Source organism: Geotrypetes seraphini, chromosome 9 (assembly GCF_902459505.1).
Source record: "Geotrypetes seraphini chromosome 9, aGeoSer1.1, whole genome shotgun sequence".
Classification (NCBI taxonomy): Eukaryota; Metazoa; Chordata; class Amphibia; order Gymnophiona; family Dermophiidae; genus Geotrypetes; species Geotrypetes seraphini.
The window spans coordinates 88,765,624-88,793,538 of record NC_047092.1 but is presented as its reverse complement, the minus strand read 5'-3'; the positions used below and the strand labels follow the sequence as shown (position 1 = coordinate 88,793,538).

At 44.1% G+C, this 27,915-nt stretch overlaps 1 protein-coding gene across 5 annotated transcripts in view; it reads right to left on the bottom strand.

The window, feature by feature from the left end:
• The window catches only part of NUP205 (nucleoporin 205), a 1,504,202-nt gene that overhangs the window by 888,952 nt on the left and 587,335 nt on the right, over window positions 1-27,915 (bottom strand). For all 5 annotated transcript variants that reach the window (XR_004540594.1, XM_033957880.1, XM_033957883.1 and 2 more), the window contains exons 16-18: window positions 17,811-17,910; window positions 17,585-17,722; window positions 5,888-6,077 (exon numbers count right to left, since the gene is read on the bottom strand). Coding sequence is in view for 4 of the 5 variants with exons in the window: in XM_033957880.1 (XP_033813771.1) it covers window positions 5,888-6,077; window positions 17,585-17,722; window positions 17,811-17,910 (428 nt within the window). In the remaining variant the exon portion in view is untranslated. The remainder of the gene's footprint in view (window positions 1-5,887; window positions 6,078-17,584; window positions 17,723-17,810; window positions 17,911-27,915) is intronic.

Here is a 27,915-nt window from a genome sequence, read left to right as displayed (position 1 = left end):
TATTCAGAAAGACTTAGAAAGGTGGAATAAGATGTTTATCTCATGGCTAGGACGTATGGAACTAGTAAAAATGATGATTCTTCATAGGTTTTTGTATCTATTTCAGGTATTACTGATAGAAATTCCAAAATTGTATTTCCAAAAATGGAATAGTATGACAATGAGATTTATTTGGGGAGGAAAATGTCCAAGGGTTGGAAGATATGCAATGTTTAAGTCTATGGCGGAAGGAGGACTAGGTATACCTTCTTTGGAGAATTATTATAGAGCTGCACAGTTGAGAGCGATAGCTGATTGGCATTCATAATCACTTAAATTGTTGGTAAGGGTAGAACAAGAAATGTTAGAAGGGATTGAGGGTATTAGGGATTTGAAATATCTACCATGGGTGGGAGTAAAAGAACTAATGAATATAAGTAATCCTTTCAGTAGATGTTCTATGGGAATATGGAGAAGTGCGGAAAAAAAGCTTTTAGGAAAAGAAAAAAGTATTTATTTTTCCCCTATGTTATATGTGCAAGATTTTATACCAGGTAGGGAGGGGGGAATTTTTTGAGGTGTTTTGGTCAACTTATTGAGGACGGGGAGGTTAAAGCCTTTGTAGACCTTCAGGATCAATATCAATTGGAAGCGACAGATCTTTTTCCCTATTTACAGGTGAAAAATTATATTATGACATGTAAGTGGATGGGAAAAGAAGTTTTAAAGAAATCTGAATTTGAAAAGGGGTTAGGGAATCCAGTTGCAAAAGGGTGTATTTCTTGGTTATATAACATTATACATGATGACAAGAAAATGAAAACATCAAATATGAAAGCGTGGGAAAAAGATTTGGAGAGGGAATGGTCAACTGATGAGTGGGGTGTAATTGTATCACATCTTTTCCATATAGCTAGAGCTGCCACTTTGGTGGAAAATGCTATTAAACTTTTAGTACGATGGTATATTACTCCAGTTCTAATTAGTAAATGTACTAAGGAGAATAATGATGCTTGATGGAAAGGATGTGGTGAAAGATGTACATTTTTTCATATGTGGTGGGAATGTCAAAAGGTCCAGAAATATTGGGAGCAAGTATTTTATTATGCAAGTAACTTAATCCAGATCCCTCTTGATATGAGTGCTGAAAGGGCACTGCTGGGAGTTGGAGTAGAGGGTTTATCATCCTCTAAATTTAAACTTATGGATTAGGCATTTGTAGCTGCTCAATTAATATTGGCACAGCAGTGGCGTACTCCAAATATACCCACAATAAGAGATATGAGAGATCGTTTAGGAATAGTATGTGAAAAATATAGACTATCGGCCCTTTCAACAAATCAATGAGCAAAGTTTAAAGATATATGGGAGAAATGTATTGAATTGGAAAAAGAGGATTTTTGAAAGATTTAAATTGTATATTATCCTATCCTTATGAAAAGAGAGTCCAGGCCTCCTGAGGGGGGAGGGATGATAGGGAGTGGGATTGTTTTAATTGTTTGCATGACAAAGACTTGTTATCTTACTATTTTATCAAGGTTATGAATCATGCTAAAATGTAATGTATGTCTTGTACTGAGATCATTGTATTATATATTCTTTTTGTTAAAATTATTAAAATAAAAACTTTAAAAAAAAACTAAAAAAAAAAAACGAAAGAGGCAAATGCTGCTAGGTGCTTGGACAGAATCTATAGATGTCTGGAAAGGGCTGCGAGCACCATGTTTGCAACAGTTTTATTCAGCTATCTATTGAGAGTAGACAGTAGTTCAACATCACTGTATGGAGCCCTAAATTCCCATAAGCGCTTCATTCCACTGTCGAATGTACACAAGACTGACAAACAAAGCCAAGTAAGTCGTGCTGTCATCTGAAAATGTGTTCTGAATAGGAACATACAGTCAACTGAGGGACCCTGAGAAGACCCTTCATCATTGGGCCCAGGGTATAAGGCTTAAGGACAAGGCCTGGAAAAGCAAAAAAAAACAGGCTAAGCACAAAATGAAACCTGTGCATAACATGGATTCTGTGAAACTTCAACTCTAACAGCCCTGCATCTGAACTACCGATAGTATCCAAGCACAGATGGTGAAACTTCAGAGCAAGTGCTGGGACATTTCTACAGCTGGAACATTTCTACAGAGATGTGCTGGGACATCAGATAAGGACTGAGAACAGCAGAAAAGCGAAACTGCCTGTTATTATTATTATTATTATTAGGTTCTTCCCATGGTCCATGCAAAGACAGTTACAGGACTGAGAAATAACTGATGTCCTGTGTACAAGAAGGCCTGCACTTATTCACTGGCCGCAGTACCTATGAAGAAAGAAGAAAGAGGAAGAAGGACAGGACAGGGGCCATTGAGAAAGGTGAGGGTGCACACAAATCGAGTCAATGCTCGGTTTGCGAGTCATGATTTGCGAGAATGTTTTGCTCATCTTGCAAAACACTCGCAAATCGCGTTACTTACAAACCGGCGTCGAGGTCATTTCAAGTGGAAGGCTAGGCAGCCGGCCTTTCACAACGTGACAGTCTAGAGGCTGACAGCTAAAAGATTGGCTTCCCAAGGTGCAGATTGCAAATTAGATGATGCCATACAAAATAATTATGCAAAAATCATTTACTAGGTAAGTTGGGAGAGGGTACATACTTATATCCCAGAGCAGTAAGAAACCACCCTGAGGAGGCAAGTCGCACTCACACTACCAAGTCTAAGGTAAGTACCAATGATATCCACAATAATTCAGGGAGAAATATCACTGATAATTTAGGAGCCACACTAGCTCGTAAAGGAATCTCTTCACAGATATGGAGGGCTATGTATGTTAATGCACACAGCTTGGGCAATAAAATTCTAGCATTAGAGACTGAGATAACAAACGCCGATCTTGACGTGATAGCGATGTCCGAAACCTGGTTCACGGAATCGCATGGGTGGGATATGGTTATACCAGGGTACAACCTACTTCGTTGCGACCGAGAGGGTAAATTGGGAGGAGGAGTAGCGCTATACACTAAGGAAAGCATCAAAACCACCAGAATCACAGATGTTAGATACACCGGGGAATCCCTCTGGGTGAACCTGGCCAGAGGGAATGAAAAATGCCTATACCTTGGGGTGATATATAGACCTCCCAGGCAACAGGAGGACAAAGACATGGAATTAATCGAGGACATAGAGAACATCACTCTGCGCGGGGACACAGTGATGCTAGGAGACTTCAACATGCCAGATGCAGATTGGAACAAACTCTCCGCGACTACGGGTAGCAGCAAAAGAATATTAACCTCCATAAAGGGTGCACGTCTCAAGCAATTGGTATTGGAGCCCACCAGGGACCAGGCGTTACTAGACCTAGTTCTCACCAACAGAGATAGCGTCACGGAAGTCTCAGTAGGAGACACACTGGCCTCCAGCGACCATAATATGGTATGGCTCAACCTCAAGAAAGGTTTCCCTAAGACAAACACAGCAACAAGGGTTCTCAACTTTAGAGGTACAGACTTCAACCGCATGGGGGATTTTGTCCATCAGGAGCTACATAAACAAGCAATATCTGACAATGTAGAGGATATGTGGTCGTCTCTGAAGTCCATCCTACACGAAGCAACAGGCCGATACATAAAGACAGTAAGTAAACGCAGGAGAAACAAAAGACCCCAATGGTTCAGTAAAGAAATTTCAGACCTAGTTAAACAGAAAAAAGACGCATTTATCACCTACAAACATTTAGGCAGAAAGGGGGCGAAAGAGGACTATCTAGACAGATCTAAAGCTGTCAAAACAGCAGTCAGAGAAGCCAAACTCCGAATGGAGGAAGAGTTAGCACGGAAAATTAAGAAAGGGGATAAATCTTTCTTCAGCTATATTAGTGACAGGAAAAGAAACAAAGATGGGATAGTACGCCTGAAGCAATCGGACGGTAACTTTGCGGAATCAGATTCTGAGAAGGCAGAACTACTAAACAAATACTTCTGTTCAGTGTTCACCCACGAAGCGCCGGGAGCTGGTCCACAGCTGCAGAAGGGAGATAACCAGAAAGACCCGTTTCAAGATTTTGAATTTACGCCCAGTAGCGTCTATGACGAACTATCAAGACTCAAAGTAAACAAAGCCATGGGACCGGATAACCTACACCCCAGAATGCTCAGGGAGTTAAGGGAAGTCCTGGCAGAACCATTATCTTTTCTTTTCAATCTTTCCCTAAGCACAGGAAGGGTCCCCTTGGACTGGAGAACCGCCAATGTAATCCCACTCCACAAAAAGGGCTGCAGGACAGAGACAGCAAACTACAGACCAGTGAGTCTCACGTCTATAGTGTGTAAACTCATGGAAACACTGATCAAACAGAATCTTGACACAATCCTAGACGAAGAAAAACTGCGTGATCCACACCAACACGGGTTCACCCAGGGTAGATCCTGCCAATCTAATCTGATTAGCTTTTTTGACTGGGTTACTAGACAACTGGACGCCGGAGAGTCACTGGAAGTGGTATACTTGGATTTCAGTAAAGCATTTGATAGCGTCCCTCATCGAAGATTACTGAACAAGCTGAAATCGATAGGATTAAGAGACACTCTAACTACATGGGTTGGGGATTGGAAGAGCGGTAGACTTCAGAAGGTGGTGGTGAACGGTATCCCATCCGAAGCATCGGACGTGATCAGTGGAGTGCCGCAGGGCTCGGTCCTGGGCCCGATTCTATTTAACTTATTCATAAGAGATATGACGCAAGGACTTAGAGGAAGGGTATCACTGTTCGCTGACGACGCCAAACTTTGCAACATAGTAGGCAAAAGCTTATTACCTGATAATATGACACACGACCTACTGTTGCTGGAACAATGGTCAACTACTTGGCAGCTAGGCTTCAATGCTAAAAAATGCAAGATAATGCACCTGGGTAAGAGAAACCCGCGTAGAACTTATGTACTAAATGGTGAGACCTTGGTTAGGACCACGGCAGAACGCGACCTAGGGGTGATCATTAGTGAGGACATGAAGGTTGCCAATCAAGTGGAGAAGGCTTCCTCCAGGGCAAGACAAATGATGGGGTGTATCCGCAGAGGTTTCGTCAGCAGGAGACCTGAAGTTATGATGCTGTTGTACAGAGCCATGGTGAGGCTTCACTTGGAGTACTGTGTTCAGTTTTGGAGACCACGCTACCGAAAGGACGTGCTGAGGATCGAGTCGGTTCAGCGAACGGCCACCAGGATGGTCTTGGGGCTCAAGGATCTCACGTATGAAGAAAGATTAAAAAAATTGCGGCTGTACTCACTTGAGGAAAGAAGAGAACGGGGAGATATGATTGAAACATATAAGTAAATCACGGGACGCATCGAGTCAGAAGATGATATCTTCTGGCTCATGGGACCCTCGACCACCAGAGGGCATCCGCTGAAAATCAGGGGAGGGAAGTTTCATGGCGACTCCAGGAAGTACTTCTTCACCGAAAGTGTAGTGGATCATTGGAACAGACTCCCACTCCAGGTGATAAAGGCCAGCAGCGTGACGGATTTTAAGAGAAAATGGGACACTCATGTGGGATCTTTAAGGGAGTAAATTCAGGGGAGGGGATACTTGGAATGGGCAGACTTGGTGGGCTATAGCCCTTTTCTGCTGCTTTTTTCTATGTTTCTATGTTTCTACATAACACACAAGCAAACAGTGCATGCTAAAGTGATATTGTCTAATCAAGCTGAAATTTGATGCATTAGTAAGACATACCAAGTGGACAAATATAAGCCTTGTGAAGACAAGATTGGATCACTTTAGTGCAGAGGCACTTATAGAAAACAACAGATATCAAAGAGTACTAGAACTAAGATATCAAAAAATAGAACCATTAAGTCAAATGTTAAGGTATTAGAAAAACTAGACAAAGGAGAACTCTTAATACTCACCTGGCAATATTGACTACATGATCTGCCTTCTTGGAACGGGGATTGATACCTTGCAGTAGCTGCTCCAAAGGAGTAACAATGAGAGAGAGGTGACTTTCCCGCAGGAGGTCCATATAAAGGTTCTCCTTTTGCAGTGTCAGGTTCATCAATGCAAAACAGTACTCAACTGCTTTCTCTAAATGTCTTTTCCCTATAAAACAAACAAACACAAAAAAGACAGCAATCATAAATGAAGGCTCACAACTGCCTAGGAGCACCCTTCCCAGCAAAGCAAATTCTATACAAGTTGCCCAAAGTTCAGTGCAAAAGATATGAGCACAAAATAGTCAATTAATTACCGACAACCAATTACTAATGCTAAAAAGAATTGATTGGGACTTCATTGGCACTAATCTGAATTTGCACATGCATCTACCTATGCACTATTCTATAATGACGCATGCCCAAATATCTCAGGGCAACCTAAAAGAGGGAGTGGCCATAGAAGAGGCATTTATTTATTTGCTTTCTATCCTATTTTCCCCTTCAAGCTCAGAATGGGTTACAGGTTAACAAACATAGTACACTTCTCCCTCGTCATTCGCGGGGGATACGGGCAGAGCCGGACCGCGAATGCCGAAAAATCACGATTATCCGGCTCTGACCCACCCCCACCTCCCTGCTGCCTTCCCGGCCTTACCTGGTGGTCTAGAGGGTTTTCAGGGCAGGAGCGATCTTCCTATGCTCCTGCCCCGTGCAGATCGCTTTCAGGAAATGGCTGTAGGGAGTTCTCGACGTAGTTTCGAGAGACTACGGGAACTCCCAGCAGCCATTTCCTCATGGCGATCTGTACGGGGTAGGAGCGTCGGAAGATCGCTCCTGCCCCGAAAACCTTCTAGACCACCAGGTAAGGCCGGGAAGGCTGCAGGGAGGAAAAAACGATGGATTTTTATTTATCATTAAGACTTTTTAAAATTTTCCCCCTCCCCAGAAAAAAAATCACGATTATATGAAACCGCGAGTGCAGGAACCGCGAATGGGGAGGGGGAAGTGTATACAGACAAACGATTTATAATTTACTATATTTATAGTACAGTGTTTTCATCCTAACTTAACATATACAGAGGATCTAATTCAAAATACATTTAGGGTATATTTATTCTTAACCTTACTGCATTAGGCGGGGAATTTGGTGAATAAGTAAGTTTTTATTGCTTTCCTAAAGTTCAGAAGCCCTTCAAGGGATCTGATCTGTGAAGGCAGTTGAGTCCATTAGCTAGTTATGAAATGGGAGTAGGATCATCATCTGTGCGCAGCGGCCTCTAAGAAGGCAAATAGAATGCTTGGTATTATCAAGAAAGGTATTACAACCAGAACGAAAAGTTATCCTGCTGTTATATCGGGCGATAGTGCACCCGCCTCTGGAGTACTGCGTCCAATATCGGTCGCTGTACCTTAAGAAGGATATGGCGATACTCGAGAGGGTTCAGAAAAGAGTGACGCGATTAATAAAAGTTATGGAAAACCTTTCATATGCTGAAAGATTAGAGAAACTGGGGCTCTTTTCCCTGGAAAAGCAGAGGCTTAGTGGTGACATGCTAGACACTTACAAGATCATGAAAGGCATAGAGAAAGTGGAGAGGGACAGATTCTTCAAACTTTCGAAAACTACAAGAACGAAAGGGCATTCGGAAAAATTGAGAGGGGACCGATTCAGAACTAATGCTAGGAAGTTCTTCTTCACCCAAAGGGTGGTGGGCACCTGGAATGCGCTTCCAGAGGGTGTGATAGGACAGAGTACAGTATTGGGGTTCAAGAGGGGATTAGATGATTTCCTGAAGGAAAAGGGGTTAGAAGGATATAGATAAGAGTATTACTATACAGGTCCTGGACCTGATGGGCCGCCGCGTGAGCTGACTGCTGGGCATGATGGACCTCTGATCTGACCCAGCAGAGGCACTGCTTATGTTCTTATGCTCTTATCTGGCATTCTGTAGTTGAAGAGCACAACCAGGGGGTATTTGGAGATGTGTTTCCTCGTGGGTAACGGAATGGCCTGTTTAAGACGTATGGAGGAACTTAGCTGACATGTAGCCAGGCATCATGTTGTAGTTCTCCCTCTGCCCTTATGTATTGGTACCTCATGTTCATGTGTGTCAGTTGTAGCTAATAATTAAGACCTTGTTTTTAATTGTAAATCGCTTTGAATTAATGATATTGCGATACATCAAAATTTTAATAAAACTTGAAACTTGTATGCTAGTATCAAGTCATTGAAGACAAAGCAAGTGGACTGATGATAGAGCCTAGGAGATAGGGTTCTGTGCATGCATATTCTTTAAGAGTCTGATTGCAGCTTTTTGTACACGTTGAAGAATGGAAGATTAGGTTTATACCTTCAACTAGTGTTTAAGCCCGTTACATTAACGGGTGCTAGAGTAGATGTCTGTCTGACTGGTTTTTTTTTTCCTTTGTCTCTCTCCTTGGATGCTGTCTGTCTGTCATTCTTTCTGTCTGTGTCTCTCCCTGGACCCCTGTCTGTCTTTCTTTCCCTGCCTGCCTGTATTTCTCTGTTACGCCATGCATGACTGTATCTCCGTGGTCCCCTTCTGTTTCCCCCGTCCCAGAGCAAAGCATGATTGCTGTCTGCCCCCCAGCACACCCCTCCCCCCAAAGCAGCCCCCTTTCCCTCTCACGTCAGAGGGAGCGTGCTACCGAGGTGGAGAGCGGCCTGCGAGATTCGCTACAGCCAGCCGGCGAACCTCAACAGGCTGCTTTGAAGAGGAGCAGCAGTTGCAACAGCGTTGGTGAGTGATGGCAAGAGGGGGGAGTTGCTGACGTGTTTCCTGCCTCCGTGTTCCAAAATGGAATTCAGTACAGAGAGACACAGCACAGCGCATCAATCACAAAACCCTAAGTTCACATGCGCACTTAGGGTTTTATTATTACCTTCAATAATCCTCTTTCTGTTAGTCCCTAGAGGATTCCATACACTAGGTGTTCAATCCAACCCGCAGTTGCAGAAATTTATATCTTTTCTGAACACATGTTGCACTCCTACTAGTGTGAGAATCAGCAAACAATCTTACTTCAGTCCCAAAAACAAGCACATAGCTGCAAATCCAGGACAAGGGGTTACAGAGAAGAATCCCATCAACACAAGTAAATCATGAACTGGCTTGCTCTGCAAAATATTAACAAATGAGAAACAGACACAAAGGCAACTCAGAAAAACATTGAGGAACAATGCAGTACTAACCTGGGGGTGGGTCAGTAGAGTGGGCAGACCTGATGGGCTATGGCCCTTATCTGCCGTCATCTTCTATGTAACCTGCAGTGTGCAGAGAGCACCCCAAGAAAGCCCTGCGGTAATGTGTATACTCAAAGAAACTTCCCACAGCATCTGGCTGGAAAATCTTCAACTCTGTAAAGAGAGTAACTGAGGCAGAAAGGAGTAGGATATGTTATATATATAGTAATGTATGAAGGAATATCAAGTGTGTACGTAATGAAATTGTATAAATTTAAGTGATACACTTGTTATTATGTGAAAAATGAATAAAAAAACTTAAAAACAAAAAAAGAAAAGAGTAGGCTACTCCAAACAACTGAGTGAATACTGAGAGGGTGGGTCATATGGAATCCTCCAGAGACTAACAGAAGAAGAGCATCGAAGGTAGAAACCAAATCTTCCATTCTGTTACATCCCTTCCGGATTCCATACGCTTGGTCAGAGGTGCCCAAATGGTCATAAGAACATAAGAATTGCCACTGCTGAGTCAGACCAGTGGTCCATCATGCCCAGCAGTCTGCTCACGCGGCGGCCCTCTGGTCTAAAACCAGCACCCTAACTGAGACTAGCCCTAGCAGCGCACGTTCTTGTTCAACAGAAACTTGTCTAACTTTGTCTTGAATCCTTGGAGGGTGTTTTCCCCTATAACATCCTCTGGAAGGGCGTTCCAGCTTTCTACCACTCTCTGGGTGAAGAAGAACTTCCTTACGTTTGTACGGAATCTATCCCCTTTCAACTTTAGAGAGTGCCCTCTTGTTCTCCCTACCTAGGAGAGGGTGAACAACCTGTCCTTATCTACTAAGTCTATCCCTTCAGTACCTTGAATGTTTCGATCATGTCCCCTCTCAATCTCCTCTGTTCGAGAGAGAAGAGGCCAGTTTCTCTAATTTTTCGCTGTACGGCAGCTCTTCCAGCCCCTTAACCATCTTAGTCGCTCTTCTCTGGACCCTTTCGAGTAATACCGTGTCCTTCTTCAGGTACGGTGACCAGTGCTGGACGCAGTACTCCAGGTGAGGGCGTACCATGGCCCGGTACAGCGGCATTATAACCTTCTCTGATCTGTTCATGATCCCCTTTTTTATCATTCCTAGCATTCTGTTTGCCCTTTTTGCTGCCGCCGCACATTGTGTGGATAGCTTCATCGACTTGTCGATCAGAACTCCCAAGTCCCTTTCCTGTGAGGTCTCTCCAAGTACCGCCCCAGACATCCTGTATTCATGCATGAGATTTTTGTTACCGACATGCAACACTTTACACTTATCCACGTTGAACCTCATCTGCCATGTCGATGCCCATTCCTCGAGCTTGATTATGTCACGTTGCAGATCTTCGCAATCCCCCTGCGTCTTTACTACTCTGAATAACTTCGTATCATCCGCAAATTTAATCACCTCACTCGTCGTACCTATGTCCAGATCATTTATAAAGATGTTAAAGAGCACGGGTCCAAGCACCGAGCTCTGCGGCACCCCACTGGTGATGCTCTTCCAGTCCGAGTATTGTCCATTTACCCCCACTCTCTGTTTCCTATGCACCAGCCAGTTTTTAATCCACGTGAGTATTTCATCCTCAATTCCATGGCTTGCAATTTTCTGAAGTAGTCGTTCATGCGGAACCTTGTCGAACGCCTTCTGAAAATCTAGATATACAATGTCAACTGGATCGACCTTGTCTATCTGTCTGTTTACTCCCTCAAAGAAGTGCAGCAAGTTCGTCAAATACGATCTGCCTTTGCTAAAACCGTGCTGACTGGTCTTCATCAGCCCGTTTCCGTCAAGGTGATCAATGATGCTGTCCTTTATCAGTGACTCTACCATCTTTCCCGGTACAGAGGTTAGACTCACCGGTCTGTAGTTCCCCGGATCTCCCTGCGAACCTTTCTTGAAGATAGGTGTAACATTCGCTACATTTCAGTCTTCCGGAATCTTTCCCGATTTGATTGACAGATTGTCTATTAGTTGAAGCAGTTCAGCTATGGTCCCTTTCAGTTCCTTGATGACCCTCGGATGGATGCCATCCAGTCCCGGGGATTTATCGCTCTTAAGCCTATCAATCTGCCTACATACCTCCTCTAGACTGACCGTCAATCCTGTCAGCTTTCTGTCTTCGTTTCCAGCATATAGCCTGATGGGTTCTATTTCTTCCGTAAATAAAGATGTAAAAAATGTGTTCAGTTTGTCAGCGATTGCTTTGTCATCCTTTAGTGCTCCCTTTATTCCTTGGTCATCCAATGGTCCCACCACTTTCTTTGCGGGTCGTTTCCCCTTAATATTTCGAAAGAACGGCTTTAAGTTCTTCGCCTCCTTGGCTATTTTTTCCTCGTAGTCTCTTTTGGCCCCTTTTACCACCTTATGGCACCTGCATTGATATTGTTTGTGCTTGTTCCAGTTTTCATCCGTTTTTGACCTTTTTCATTCCTTAAATGAAGTTTTCTTGTCTCTGATCGCTTCCTTCACCTCTACAGTGAGCCATGCCGGTTCTTTGTTCTTTTTCCTCTTGGATCCCTTGTTGATACGCGGTATATATATATATATATTTTGCACCTCAGTGACTGTGTCCTTAAAAAGGGACCATGCTTGCTCTAGCGTTTTTACAGTGCTTATCCTCTTCTTAATCTTCTTCCCTACCATGAGTCTCATCCATTCGTAATTACCTTTTCGGAAGTTCAGTGCCGTGGCTGTCGTTTTGGACCGATGTTTCTCCCCTGCTTCCAGATCAAAGTGGATCATATTGTGATCACTGCTTCCCAGCATCCTTTCTACTTCTACAACTTGTGCTGGTCCTCGCAGGCCATTTAGAATTAAGTCCAGAATTGCATTTCCTCTAGTATTTTCCTTGACAAGTTGTTCCAGGAAGCAATCGCCTACAGCATCCAAGAACTTGGTTTCTCTAATGCAACCAGAGATGCCTAGGTTCCAGTCTATTCCCGGATAGTTGAAGTTATCTATGATAACTGTGTTGCCTCCCTTGCAGTTGCGTTTAATCTCGTCTGTCATTTCTCCATCAATTTCTTTGGACTGCCATGGGGGTCGGTAGTAGATGCCGATCTTCATTTCCAGGCCATTTGTTCCTGGAATTTTGACCCATAGAAACTCTAACTTATCCGTCAGTTGTGGCGTGTTCTCTCCAGCAGATTCAATTTCCTCTTTGACATATATGGCAATGCTCCCACCTTTTTGAGCCACTCTGTCTCTGCGGTATAGTTTGTATCCCGGTAGCACAGTGTCCCAGAAGTTTTCCTCAGTCCACCATGTTTCCGTGATGCCTATGATGTCAACGTTATCTTTTTGTGCTATGGCTTCTAATTCACCCATCTTATTTGTAAGGCTCCTTGCGTTTGTGTACATACACTTGAGTTTGCAGCTTTTTCCTTTCTTGCATTTCCTTCCCTCTTGTGTCCTTTTCAATCTCTCTTGCCTGTAATCCGGTGAGTCTTTCCCTCTATCTTCTTGCACAGTATTCTCTGGGTATACTGGTTCCCGAACCATCGACTCTCTCTCTCTGTCGACTGTCGGCTTTCCCCTTCTCCCTAGTTTAAAAACTTGTCCACTTCTCTCTTGATGTTGCTTGCAAGTAGCCTCGTTCCGTCTCTGCTGAGGTGGTTGCTCGTGATTGACCAGTAGATCGCAAAGGTAAAGCGAGTCAATCGTGTTGCATTTGCGATCTTGCTCTTTCTGCCTCCCCAAGCCAGGCCAGGCGTGTACAAGCGCCGGACCCACAAGCCTTCACCTCCGATGTCAATTCTGACATCGGAGAGGAAGTTCTGGGCCAGCCAATCGCTGCCTGGCTGACCTGGTACTTCCTCTCTGACGTCAGAATTGATGTCGGAGGTGAAGGCTTGTGGGTCCGGCGCTTGGACACGCCAGGCCTGGCTCGGGGAAACAGGGAGAAATCGGCGTGGTGGCTTGGTGGGTGGAGTAGGGAGAGAGAAAGAATCGGGGAAGTGGAGAAATCGGTGCGATGGCTTGGGGGGACAGGGGGAGAGAGAAAGAAAGATAGAAAGAAATGAGGGGACAGAAAGAAATATTGGATTTACAGTCAGAAGAAGGAAGTGCAACCATGACAAAAAAGTAGGAAAAATGATTTTATTTTCAATTTAGTGATCAAAATGTGTCCGTTTTGAGAATATATCTGCTGTCTATATTTTGCACTATGGCCCCCTTTTACCAAACCGCAATAGTGGTTTTTAGCGCAGGGAACATCAGGAGCAGCACGGGGCATTCAGCGCAGCTCCCTGCGCAGTTTAGTAAAAGGGGAGGGAGTATATTTCTCTATTTTTGTATAGTTGTTTCTGAGGTGACATTGCATATTTTAAAGTCATCTGCCTTGACCCCTGAAAAAAAAAAACCCCCGAATACAAATGATAATTAACATTTTCTCTGCGTACCATGTGCTTTGTGTTTTTTTTAATTTTATTGTTGGTTAATCATTTTGACTTGGTCATTTTAAAAGTAGCTCGCAAGCCAAAAAAAAAAGTGAGCACCCCTGCGCTAGGTGATGTACCAAAGCCATGGTAGCTAGGGAGGGACAGAAGAGCCTGCCCACAAAACAGAGCTCCCAAAAAACGGCATCAGAACACGTCGCCACATCAATTTGATAAATTTACGTAAAAGTATGAAGAGAGGACCAAGTAGCTGCCCTGCAAATTTCATCAATCATGCGAGATTCTGCCCACGATGCAGTCACACTTCTCGTCAAGAGTGCTGTAAGCGAAATCAGCGGCTGCATGCCACGAGCAATGTAAGTCGAGAAAATGGACCTTCGAATCCATCGAGTAGTGATCGAGGACTTAGACAAAATGTCCATCCTGTTTGGAATAGGATTACAGATAATGAGAGGTGAAAGTATGACCCGAGTAGCAGCTTTGCAGATTTCATCAATAGGGGTAGAGCGGAGAAAAGCTACTGAAGCTGCAATTTCTTGACCCTTATGGGCTGTGGCATGACCCTCCAGTTGCGTCCCAGCCTGAGCATAACAAAAAGAGATGCAAGCAGCCAATCAATTGGGAGAGTGGAAGACTGGGCATCAAAATGGCAGATGAGATTTAATGTGTGCAAAGTGATGCATGTGGGAAAGGGGATCCCAAGCTATAACTACGTGATGCAGGGTTCCATATTAGGATTCACCACCAAGAAAAAGGATCTAGATGTCATTTTTGAGGATACGTTGTAACCCTCAGCTCAGTGTGAAGGGGCAGCTAAGAAAGCAAATATAATGCTAGTAATTAGCAGGAAAAGAATGGAAATTAAAGATGAAAATGTTATAATGCCTTTGTATCACTCTATGGTGCGACCACATCTCAAATACTGAGTGCAATTTTGGTTGCCAAATTCCAAAAAAGATATAGCAGAATAAGAAAAAGGTACATAGAAAGAACAATGATAGTTATAAAAGAGATGGGATAACTTCCCTATGAGGAAAGGCTAAAGCGGCTAGGACTCTTCAGACTGGAAAAGAGATGGCTCAGGGGAGACATGATAGAAGTCTATAAAATGCTGAGTGGAGTAGAACAGGTAGATATGTGTATTGCTTATTACTCTTTCCAAAAATACTAAGACTAGGGGGCATGCAATGAAGCTGCTAAGAAGTAAATTTAAAACAAACAGGAGACAATATTTCTTCATGCAACATGTACTTAAAACTCTGGAATTTATTTCCAAAGAATGTGGTAAAAGCAGTTAACAGGGTTTAAAAATAATTTAGCTAATTTCCTAGAACAAATATCCATAAGCCAATTAAGATGGCTTCAGAAAATCAACTGCTAAGGTAAGCAGCATAAAAACAATTTTACTCCTTGGGAACTTGCCAGGTACTTATCACCTAGGTTAGCCACTGTTGGAAACAGGATACTGGGCTGGCAACTCTTATGTTCTTATAGTCTATATTTTTATGATACTTCCCCAGTGTCCAATGTAATTCATAGGGCCATTGAGACCAAAGCCTACAATGTCAGCATTAATGGACCAGATGTCTTGGTGCCAAAAATACTTTCATGCTGTCCTTCACTCTTGATGGCCTTCTTGGACATCTGGCGATAGAGATTTAGGCCCCAACAAGTTAGGCCCCAAAATTCCAGGCACCAATTATGGGTAAGCAATACAGTCCTAGAACACTCGGTGTATCTTTTCAAACTACTGAGAGTATTCTGTGACATGTTGGAGGACATTATCTGAAATGAAATTAAAAGGATCAATAGTTAAGAAAAAAACTGAAAAACAATATCCCAATTGGAACACTTAGACCTAAATGGGCCAATGAAAGGCAAATAAAAGCTGAGAAACTAAAAGGGAAAAAAGGGAATATTGGTCCTATGCAATACAACAAGAATGAAGGAATTCACTGCAGTCACACATCATGAGACAGAGGCGCATAGCAATGGCAGGCAGGAAGATATACATTTATGTATGGTGAGACTCAAAGTTTCTGGAAAAGAAGCTGGGGGAGTGTTCTTGTGCAGGACTCTGTTAGATGATATCCCTTTGTGCGTCAGAGCTGTCTTCTTTGTCCTCTGAAAAACTATCTCCAGAATCACAATAATAAGGGAAGGAAATTCTTAACTATGAAAGAAGTGATGCACAGCCAATCATTACAGAGCTACAGGAGATTCTGAAATTGGCCACAAAAATAATTAAAGGACGGAGAGGAGGGTGAAAAGACCTGGCACCTCCAGGTGTACACCAGAACAAGGGAGGCAACTACAAAAATGCGCCCAAGTTCAATTCATTCCAAAATACAGGCCTCCAAACCAGAGGTGTACAGGATATATCTGCTGAGATAGAGAGAAATACTATTGGAGGCTGTTGCACAGTAGTTTTTAAGGTAGATCATCTGTTGTTCTATGTGAGCAAATCAAAAATTAAAGGCAATTGCTAAATTATGTGATAACCAAACAGAACTAGAAAAATACAACTTGCACTTTGCCAGTTGGATAGTTTGCCTGATGGACAGTGCAGCACTTGGCCTATCAGCCATGAGGTCAGAAACATGGATGCTCCATTGCAAGACTGCACTACTGAAGAACAACATTAAGTAGTGCGCTTTCTTTGGGCAGAGGGAGTGAAACCTCTGGAAATTCACCGTTGGATATTGACTCAGTACAGAACATAGCACCATGAATCAACAAAAGGTTTATGAGTGGGTAAAAAGGTTTAAAGTGGGAAGAACAGCTTTAACCAATGAAGGTTGTTCTAGTCGCCCATCAACATTGTGAACACAAGAGCAAATTGATAGAGTAGATGACTTGATTAGAGAGTACTAACAGATAATGGTGTCTCAATTGGCTGCAAATTTGGATATCAGCTATGGATCTGCATTTGCTATAATACATGATGACTTGGGATACAGAAAAGTCTGGGAATGACGAGTTTCCAAACAGCTTACTGATCTGCAGAAGCAACAGCATGTGGTGGTCCTGAGATGGTACGAAAAAGATTCTAGTATTCTGGAGAGAACTAACTGACAATGAGACATGGGTGAAACCCGGACAGCAAAAGACAAAGCATGATGAAGTAAAGGAAGCGGTGCTCACCTGGCATTGGGAGCAGTCAAAAAATGTCTTCTCTGTAGGAATACAGAAGCAAGTTGAATAATACAACAAATGCGTCATCTTGCATGTTTCCAAGTTTCCAAGTTTATTGGTTTTTAATATCCCGACCATCAAACAATTGTCTGGCCGGTTAACAATAAAATTAAAAAAAAAAGAATTAAATGTAGTAGTATGTGCAAAAAGATGTCTAAAGTTAAACATAAATGACAAAGACTTGACGTACTGGAATGTGAGGGCAGTAAGTGTGGAAAGGGAAAAAGTTACATTGTATAGGTGAGAAGGAGAGAGTGGGGGGGAGGATTGAACAAAAGGGAGGGAAACATTAAAATAATGGAAGCTTGCTGGCCGAAAGAAGAGAGAGAAGATGCTTTTAGGTTTGATTAAAAGCATCTCGAAATAAGAAAGTCTTTAGATTGATCTTGAATTTGACTAGTTGTTGTTCGTCGCGGAGGTGTTGTGGCAGTGAGTTCCATAAGGTAGGGGCTGTTATAGCGAAGTTTGTTTTGCGAGTATAATAAAAATCTTTAAGGGATGGAATATAGAGAAGTTTTTGGTCAGATGATCTTAATGTGCGAGTGGCACTTTGAGGTATAAGAAGTTTATCGAGGAATGTAGGTTGATGTAAGAGTTTGATTTTGAAAGTGAGTAGAATAATTTTATAAGTGATACGATAAGAAATTGGAAGCCAGTGGGCTTCCTTTAAGAGAGACTATGTGGAAAACTGATATGTTCAATTGCTTTGTTACATCTATTAAAACCTTTAAATGTATTTTGTCTTTACTTTTTAATTTACCCTCGTATTTTCACCTGCTGCTAAATGGACATAAGTTGTAAATTCTGGATTTATCTGTGGGACAAAATGGAACTCTGTTTTAAATACCAGAGAAAGAAGCATAAGTATCAAGCTGGGTGACCCCTTCTTCCATCAGATTCAAACACAATTCCAGCACTGGAGATTCATTCAGAAGATGATGCATCAAGTTGAATCCTGGTACTTTGGCTGCAATAATTTCTTCTCCTAAAAGAAAAAAAAATCATTCAAATTTCATCAATTGCCTATATATCAAAGACTTAATCCAAACAGTAAAACAAAGCTTCACACTGACCTTGAAGTTCTACACACTGATCCACAAAGTCTTCAGGTTGAGGTTCATAGTCTCTCAGCAATTTGTAAAAAACTTTAAGAACCACTTCAGCCACCTCCCACTACAGGAAGCCAGAAAGAAAATAATTAATTCTAGCAAATCCCCCCCCAAAAAACATTTCAGTTCTATTGTTAGGTGCCATCGACTCGTGTTCAAGTCTTAGCAACTTGATGAACATCATCAAGTTTTTCATGGCAGAATACAAAAGTAGATTGCCAAGCCTTTATTCTGACCAGTATATAAATTTGATGTTGTTACCATTATCACATCAAACGCGATCCTCCGCCTCCAACACTGCTCATCTGCTGCTGCCCAGATGGGTGGTAAATCATTAGTGTAACATCTCCGCTGAAACCTGTCTGCTTTGGGAGGCTCTGTTGGTAGTAAAACTACCAACGACATAACTTTTAGCATTTCAGATGCACACAAGCCCCAGTGGCATGACAAGCCCAAGTACCATGACTGGAGAAGACCATGTATGAAATAAAACCAAAAAAGAAAATTGCTAACAACATCTTTTAATCTTAGATATCTGTCTATTAGAAGTTAAGAACATGAGAGGGAAGTGACGTCATCGTGGCTGATGGCAGCTAGGGAGATAGCTCTGCGGTCCCCGCAGAGTTTATCGGCTTTTTTGGACTCCCTCCTTTGTGCTTTTGAGCGTTGTCCAGTGCTATCATGTGCGGGAGACTCGGAGGACAGTGCAGCGATGGTGATGCGCAAAAAACAGCTGGACGTTAAGATCTTTTCCTTGCTGGCTTCAAGCAGGCCATTAAAGCCCAATGCGAAGATGGGGCTGAGCGCGCCGGGCCTGTGCTGTCGGAACAGCCACTTGACGCATCTCTGCCGGGTTTGAGGCAGGAGATGTGCGGCTGGTTCCAGAAACTGAAAGAGGAGTAACATGACTATTTCTTTTGCTGCACTGTGGATTGTTATGCTGCCTGGGGGGTGTCTTGGGGGCTGTCTCTTTACACTTCCTGATAGCTTGGATTCCATGTGCTTCGGTGGATGGACCATGTGGGGTTGGGGTGGGTTGTTGGGTGGGGGGGTTGGGGATGGTGGGGTAGGGATGGATAAGAGTGTTGTTGTGGTTTGGTGTTGGAGGGATTGGCTAGGGCTTGTTTGTTGGGTGACTGTTTGCATGTGTGCTGTGAGCTGCTTGATGTGTCTTGGGGGGCCAGGTTAGCGGAAGCAGGCAATCTCCAATTGGGGTCTTATGGTTAAGTATACTTTTTTATCCTATAATGTCTGTGGACTTAACACCCCACAAAAGCGGAGGTTGCTGTATAAAGAGTTGGGTCGTTTGAAAGTGGATGTGGGGTTTATTCAAGAGACCCATTTTCAATCCAGATTTGAGAAATTGTTCACGCATAAGTGCTATCCTCATGTATTTCTTTCCTCCAATAGGATCCACAAAAATGTACAATTTTCTCTGAGAGAGGCAATTCGGGATGCGGAGGGGAGGTACATTCTGGTTAAAGGGGAGCTGGATGGCCGGTTGTATAGTTTGTTGAATGTTTATGCACCAAATATGGGTCAGGGAGCTTTTTTTGAGCTTTTGGAGCGTGTGCTGTTGGATTATGCGGAAGGCCCGGTCTTGATGGGGAGGAATTTCAACCTTACTTGCTACCCTTATGAGGATAATTCTAATTCGGCAATTCGTTATGCTCGGGATGATCGTTGAGGTATAACCTGGTTGATGTATGGCGTTATCACCACCCGGGAGTACGCGATTACACTTATTTTTCATCTTTGCATCATTCTTATTCTAGAATTTTTATGGTTGACTCCTCATCTTACTTTACCGTGCACCAGCGGCTCCACTATTGAACCTCATGTGTGGTCCAATCATGCTCCACTTTCTCTCGAGTGGAGTGTGGGTCAGGATAGGGAGGGGTGTTGTAGGTGGCGACTGAATGATTTTTTGTTGAATGATCCCGCTACCCTGGCGTTGTTGGAAAATGATGTAAAAGAATTATTTACCTTGAATGATCGGGTGAGGTCAGTTCAGGAATGCTCTGGGAGAGTTTTAAAGCGACTCAGCGTGGGTGCTACATTTCCCGGGGTGCCTACCAGAATAAATGTCAGGTTGCACGCCGATTGGACTTATTGGCTCGCCTTCGGCAGTTGGAAGGTAGGCATAAACAGCATCCCACTGCAGAGGGGAATGCAGCACTGGGGAGCATGTCAGCGTGATTTACAGCAGCTGGATTTAGAGGAGATGTCCTGGGTGCTTCAGCGGCGGAAACAACACTATTTTGAGTGGGGAGGTAGAGCGGGTCGTTTGTTAGCCACGCAGCTATGGCAGACTCAGGCCCATCATCTTATCACTAAAGTTCGGGATGCTGCTGGACAGCTCCAAATGCATGAGGCGGGCATCGATCAGGCATTTTTGGAGTTTTATCACTCTTTATATATTCCTGAGTCTCCTGCTTCAGACGCGGAGGTGGAGGCTTTTCTGGCAGGAGTTTGCTTGCCCCACTTGGCGGCAGCGGATGTTGAGTGGCTTTCCTCTCCTATTCAGTCCCAGGAGGTCTTGGAAGCAATTCGACCTTTGTCTGCCCACAAAGCGCTTGGGATTGATGGTTTTTCCCCATTATTTTATTTAAAAATGGCAGCATACCTTGTGGATCCTCTTACCTGGTTGTTTAATTCTTTTTTGGAGGAAGAAAGTCTACTGTAGTCTTTTCGACAGACAACAGTGTCGCTTCTTCTTAAACTTGGGAAGGATCCAGTTTTCTGTGGCTCTTACAGGCTGATTTCCCTGTTGGGTGTCGATTATAAGTTGTTTACCCGTATTTTGGCACTCCGCTTACAATGTTTTATGCCTACTCTGGTTCATGGGGACCAATGTGGTTTTATTTCTGGTAGGCACCCTGGCAAACCTTACAATAACATCCTTACAGTGTTAGATCTTATTTGGGCGGCCAGGCATTTTTCTATCCCCTCAGTATTGCTTTCGGTTGACGCCGAAAAAGCTTTTAAGAACATAAGCATGGCCTCTGCCGAGCCAGACCATGGGTCCATCGTGCTCAGCAGTCCGCTCACGCGGCGGCATCCCCAGGTCCATGACCTGTAAGTGATGATATACCTAAAATATTCTATTACCTAATCATTTAATATCCTGTATGGTAACCCTCTAACTATACCCTTCAATCCCCTTTTCCTTCAGGAAATCATCTAATCCCATTTTGAAACCCACAATCGTAATCTGCCCTACCACCTCCTCTGGTATCGCATTCCAGGTGTCCACCACCCTCTGAGTGAAGAAGAACTTCCTAGCATTTGTTTTGAATTTGTCTCCTTTCAATTTTTGCGAATGCCCTCTTGTTCTTGTTGCCCCTGCTAATCTGAAAAATCTGTCCCTCTCTACCTTCTCCATACCCTTCATGATCTTATAAGTTTCTATCATGTCCCCTCCAAGTCTCCGCTTCTCCAGGGAAAAGAGTCCCAGCTTCTCTAACCTTTTAGCATATGAAAGATTTTCCATGCCTTTTATCATCCTTGTTGCTCTTCTCTGGACCCTCTCGAGTATCGCCATATCCTTCTTAAGGTACATAGAAACATAGAAATAGACGGTAGATAAGGGCCACGGCCCATCTAGTCTGCCCACCTTAATGACCCTCCCCTACCTTTCTCTGTGAAGAGAACCCATATGACGATCCCATTTTGTCTTAAAATCGGGCACGCTGCTGGCCTCAATCACCTGAAGTGGAAGACCATTCCAGCGATCCACCACTCTCTCGGTGAAAAAGTACTTTCTGGTGTCACCGTGCAGCTTACCTCCCCTGAGTTTCCACGGATGCCCTCTTGTAGCCGTGGGACCTTTGAAAAAGAAGATATCTTCTTCCACCTCGATACGGCCCGTGAGATATTTGAACGTCTCGATCATGTCTCCCCTCTCTCTGCGTTCCTCGAGAGAGTATAGCCGCAACTTATCCAGCCGTTCCTCGTACGGGAGGTCCTTGAGTCCTGAGACCATCCGGGTGGCCATTCGCTGGACCGACTCCAGTCTCAGCACATCATTGCGGTAATGAGGCCTCCAGAATTGTACACAGTATTCCAGATGGGGTCTCACCATGGATCTATACAATGGCATAATGACTTCAGGCTTATGATTGACGAAACCCCTACGTATACACCCTATGATTTGTCTAGCCTTAGATGAAGCCTGTTCCACTTGATTGGCAGTCTTCATATCTTCACTGATGATCACCCCTAAGTCCCGTTCTGCTACAGTCCTTGCTAGGATCTCGCCATTAAGGGTGTAAGTTTTGCATGGATTTTGGCTGCCAAGGTGCATGACTTTGCATTTTTTGGCATTGAAACCTAGTTGCCAGATCCTAGACCAGCGCTCCAATAGGAGTAGGTCGTGCTTCATATTGTCGGACATTGAGTTTTTGACCGTTGCACTCCTTTCTACAACATTGCATAGTTTGGCGTCATCTGCGATTAACGTTATTTTACCTCGAAGCCCTTCTGCCAAGTCTCTTATAAAGATATTGAACAGGATCGGGCCCAAGACCGAGCCCTGCGGCACTCCACTGATCATCTCCGTCATTTCAGAGGGGGTGCCATTCACCACCACCCGCTGATGCCTGCCTCCAAGCCAGTTCTCAACCCATTTTGTCAAAGTGTCACCCAATCCTATAGAACTCATTTTGCTCAACAGCCTGCGATGTGGTACGCTATCGAAAGCTTTGCTGAAGTCTAAGTATACGATGTCCAGGGGCTCCCCAACATCCAGCTTCCTCGTCACCCAGTCAAAGAAGCTGATCAGGTTGGATTGGCAGGATCTCCCCATAGTAAATCCATGTTGACGGGGATCCCGTAGATTCTCCTCGTTCAGGATCGTATCCAATTGACGTTTGATTAGAGTTTCCATCAGCTTGCTCACTATTGATGTGAGACTCACCGGTCTATAGTTTGCAGCCTCCATTCTGCAACCTTTTTTGTGGAGTGGAATGATGTTAGCCGTTTTCCAGTCCAACGGGACTATACCCGAACTAAGGGAGAGATTGAAAAGCGCGGATAGTGGTTCCGCTAAGACATCACTTAACTCCCTGAGCACCCTGGGGTGTAAGTTGTCTGGCCCCATCGCTTTGTTAACCTTGAGTTTAGACAGCTCACAGTAGACACTGCCTGGCGTAAACTCGAAGCTACTAAATGGGTCTACTGAACTATCCCTTGTCTGTAGCAGAGGGCCAGATCCCGGCTCCTCGCGGGTGAAGACCGAACAGAAGTATTCGTTTAAAAGTACAGCCTTTTCCGAGTCCGCTTCTATATAGTTCCCGTCTGGTTTCCTAAGGCGTACTATCCCGCCTGTGTTTCTGTTTCTGTCGCTAATAAAGAAGCCAAGGACAACTACACCTACACAAGAGAAGACGACCTCACAGCCAATAAGGGAGAAAAAGCAGGAAGGGACAACTCAGACACAGGAGGGGACGACCACACAGCAAACAAAGGTGATAACACAGGAGCAGTAAAGGATACCGTAATTGAAACTACAGGGAAGGCCAAGAGTAGAAGGTCCAAAAAGGTAACACGAAGGGAACTTAGATGTATGTATACGAATGCTAGAAGTCTGGGTAACAAAATGGGGGAACTAGAGACAATAGCAAGACATGACATATTGGATATCATTGGCATAACAGAAACATGGTGGAACGAAGAAAACAAATGGGACACAGTACTACAGGGATACAAACTGTATAGAAGAGATCGAGTAGGGCAGAAAGGTGGAGGTATTGCTCTATATGTTAAGGAGGGAATAGATTCTGTTGAAATGGTTACAACAGAAATGAAAGAGAAGCTTGAATCACTCTGGATCAAAATTCCTGGTCAATATGGCGCAGATACGAAAATTGGCCTTTACTATCGTCCACCAGGACAGGCGGAGGAAACTGACTCAGAAATGATGGAGGAAATCAAACAAGAATGCAAGACAGGCAATGTAATTATATTGGGAGACTTCAATTTCCCAGGGATAGACTGGAAACTAGCAACCTCCAACTGCGGCAAGGAAGCCAAGTTCCTGGAGGTGCTAGGGGATTGCTTCCTGGAACAAATGGTAAAAGAGCCGACAAGAGGCAACGCCACCTTGGACTTGGTCCTAAATGGCCTCACGGGACCGATAACAGAAGTGGAAGTCATAGTTCCACTGGGAACGAGTGATCACAATGTAATCAACTTTAAACTTGACATCGGGAAAGGGAAACATGCCAAAACCTTAACCACCACCTTGAACTTTAAAAAGGGTAAATACGATAGCATGAGAGCCATGGTAGAAAAACGACTCGAGAAGATGGTGGACAAACTTGAAACGGTTGATCAGGCATGGACCCTACTGAAAAATACTATCACAGAAGCACAAGATCTCTACATTCCGAGGATTTCCAAAGATCGGAGAACAAAGAGCAAAAGAGAACCGGCATGGCTTACCATACAGGTGAAGGAAGCCATAAAAGAAAAGAAGGACTCTTTCAAAAAATGGAAATGCATAAAGACAACCGAAGCCTGGAACAAACATAAAGATGATCAGAAGAAATGTCACAAGGCGGTGAGGGATGCAAAACAGGAATATGAGGAAAAAATAGCCCAGGAGGCCAAAAACTTCAAGCCCTTCTTTAGATACGTGAAAGGGAAAAAACCTGCAAAAGAGGCAGTGGGACCCCTGGACGACCAGGGAAGAAAAGGGTACATCAAGGAAGATAAACAAATCGCAGACAAACTAAATTCCTTCTTTGCGTCCGTCTTTACGAAGGAGGACACCTCAACAATACCTGAAGCGGAGAAAGTGTTTGCAGGAGAAATAGAAGACAGCCTCACCACAGTTGAAGTGGACTTAGACCAGATATACTATCAGATCGACAAACTTAAAAGTGACAAATCCCCTGGACCGGATGGGATTCATCCGAGAGTCTTAAAGGAATTGAAGTTTGAAATCGGAGAGTTATTGCAAAAACTTGCAAACCTGACAATCAGAACTGGACAGATACCGGACGACTGGAGGATAGCGAACGTCACCCCAATTTTCAAAAAAGGATCGAGAGGGGAACCGGGCAACTATAGACCTGTTAGTCTTACGTCTGTCCCTGGCAAGATGGTTGAAGCACTGATCAAGGATAGCATAGTCCGGCACTTGGACGCATACGACTTGATGAAACCCAGTCAACATGGATTCAGGAAAGGGAAATCATGTTTGACTAATTTACTCCAATTTTTCGAGACCGTGAACGAGCAAATTGATAGTGGGAAGCCGGTGGACATAATATACTTGGACTTCCAGAAAGCGTTCGACAAAGTTCCACACGAAAGACTTCTCAGGAAACTACAAAGTCATGGCATAGAGGGGGATATACAAAGATGGATAGGCAAATGGCTGGAAAACCGAAAGCAGAGAGTGGGCATAAATGGGAAGTTCTCCGACTGGGAGAAAGTGACTAGTGGTGTACCCCAGGGCTCGGTACTTGGGCCGATCCTTTTTAATATTTATATCAATGACCTGGAGGAAGGAACATCCAGTGAGATCATCAAGTTTGCAGACGATACAAAACTATGCCGGGCAATCAGATCGCAGGAGGATCGAGAGAAACTCCAGAGCGACTTGTGTCGGTTAGAAACATGGGCGGAGAAATGGCAGATGAAGTTCAATGTGGAGAAATGCAAGGTAATGCATTTAGGCAATAAAAATAAGGAATACGAGTATACAATGTCAGGTGCAACTCTGGGGAAGAGTGAACAAGAAAAGGACCTGGGTGTACTGATAGATAGGACCCTGAAGCCGTCGGCACAATGCGCGGCAGCGGCAAAGAAGGCAAATAGAATGTTGGGCATGATAAAGAAAGGAATCTCGAGTAGATCAGAGAAAGTTATAATGCCGCTTTATAGGGCAATGGTCAGACCACACTTGGAATACTGTGTCCAACATTGGTCCCCCTACCTAAAGAAGGATATAAAGCTGCTGGAGAGGGTGCAGAGACGAGCAACAAAACTGGTGAAGGGTATGGAGAAACTGGAATACGAGGACAGACTTATAACACTAGGATTGTTCTCCCTTGAGAAAAGGAGACTGCGTGGGGATATGATCGAGACCTTCAAAATACTGAAAGGAATCGACAAAATAGAGCAGAGAAGATTATTTACATTGTCCAATTTGACACGGACTAGAGGACATGTAATGAAGCTGAGGGGGGACAGGTTCAGGACTAATGTCAGGAAGTTCTGCTTTACTCAGAGAGTGGTTGACACCTGGAATGCTCTCCCAGAGGAGATTATGACAGAATCGACCATCCTAGGCTTCAAGAGCAAACTAGATGCATATCTCCTTAAGAGAGGCATATAAGGATTTGATGGACTATAAATTACGCCAGGTGTACACCTGGCAGGGCCTCCGCGTGTGCGGATCGCCGGACTTGATGGACCGAAGGTCTGATCCGGAGAAGGCAGTTCTTATGTTCTTATGTTCTTATACCTGTAAAAGGATTTATCGCCCTTCTTGATGTTCTTCGCTAACGTCTCCTCGTTTCGGAATTTGGCCTCTCTAACTGCTGTTTTTACATCTCTTGCCTTGGCCAGGTAGTCTTCTCTTGAGTCCTGATTCCCTGATTGTTTGTAAGAAATGAACGCTCTTTTCTTCTCTTTTATGAGGCCCGAGATCTCCGCAGAGAACCACTGTGGCCTATTGTTCCTTCGCCGTTTACTTACTGATTTTATATATCGGTTGGTTGCCTCCTGTATGGTATCTTTCAGAGCTGACCACATTTCTTCTACGTTATCTGTTACCGCTTGGTTTTGTAGCGCTTGATGGATGAATTCCCCCATGCCCTCGAAGTTGGCATCCTTGAAGCTTAGGACCTTGGTCAATGTGTTAGATTTGGCGAACCCCTTTTTGAGATTGAACCATACCATATTATGGTCACTGGAGGCCAACGCTTCGCCCACTGAGACCTCTGTGACACTTTCGCCATTGGTAAGTAACAGGTCCAGTATTGCCTGCTCCCTTGTTGGCTCCAGTATCAGTTGTTTCAGTCTTGCTCCCTTCATAGAGTTCAATAGCCTCCTGCTGCTGCTGGATGCAGAGGAAAGTGTGTTCCAATCCACACCAGGCATATTGAAGTCACCTAACAGTACTGTATCCCCTCGCAAGGTGATATTCTCTATGTCTCCGATCAATTCCATATCCAGGTCCTCCTGTTGTCTTGGGGGTCTGTATATTATGCCAAGATACAGGCATTTGTCTTTCCCCCTGGCCAAATTTACCCAAAGGGATTCCCCTGTGTACCTGACATCTGCAATTCTGGTGACTTTAATGTCATCTTTAGTATATAGTGCTACACCTCCTCCCATCTTGCCCTCCCTGTCACAGCGAAGTAAATTGTAGCCTGGTATGACCATGTCCCACCCGTGGGAGTCCGTGAGCCAGGTCTCAGATATCGCCACCACATCCAGGTCAGCGTTCCTCATTTCAGTCTCTAATTCTAGGATCTTGTTGCCCAAACTGTGGGTGTTGACGTACATGGCTTTCCATGTCGCATGTTCGCTTTTAGTGCTAGTTTTAATGTGAGCATATACCCCAGACACAGAAATGTGTGTACCCTGTGGGGGAATTCCCGCTTGAGCTATTTGGACTCTTTTGGTACAATTTGCAAGGTGTGTACCCTCCCTAGACCCCAAATCACAACATGTACCCACCCCAGACTCGGAAATGTGTGTACTCGCCCCAGTCCCGGACCCAGAATTTCGGTGTCCACTTACCCCAGTCTCCAAAAAGTGTTGGCAGCCTAGCTCGCCAGGTGGGTTGATTGAGCCTGTACCCTCCCCAAACTTACCTAGTTTAAAGCCCTGTGAAGTAGGCGGGCTAGTCGGTGTCCTAGGACGTTCTTCCCTCTTCTGGTCAGGTGTAGCCCGTCTGATCCTTGTAGTCCTTGTAGCGCCTCTCCATGGTGCAGAAACCCGAAGTTCATCTCCTTGCACCATCCTCGCAGCCAGTCATTAGCCCTCTGGATGCGCTCATCCCTGGCTCTACCTTTGCCCCTCACTGGGAGGATCAAGGAGAAGACCACCT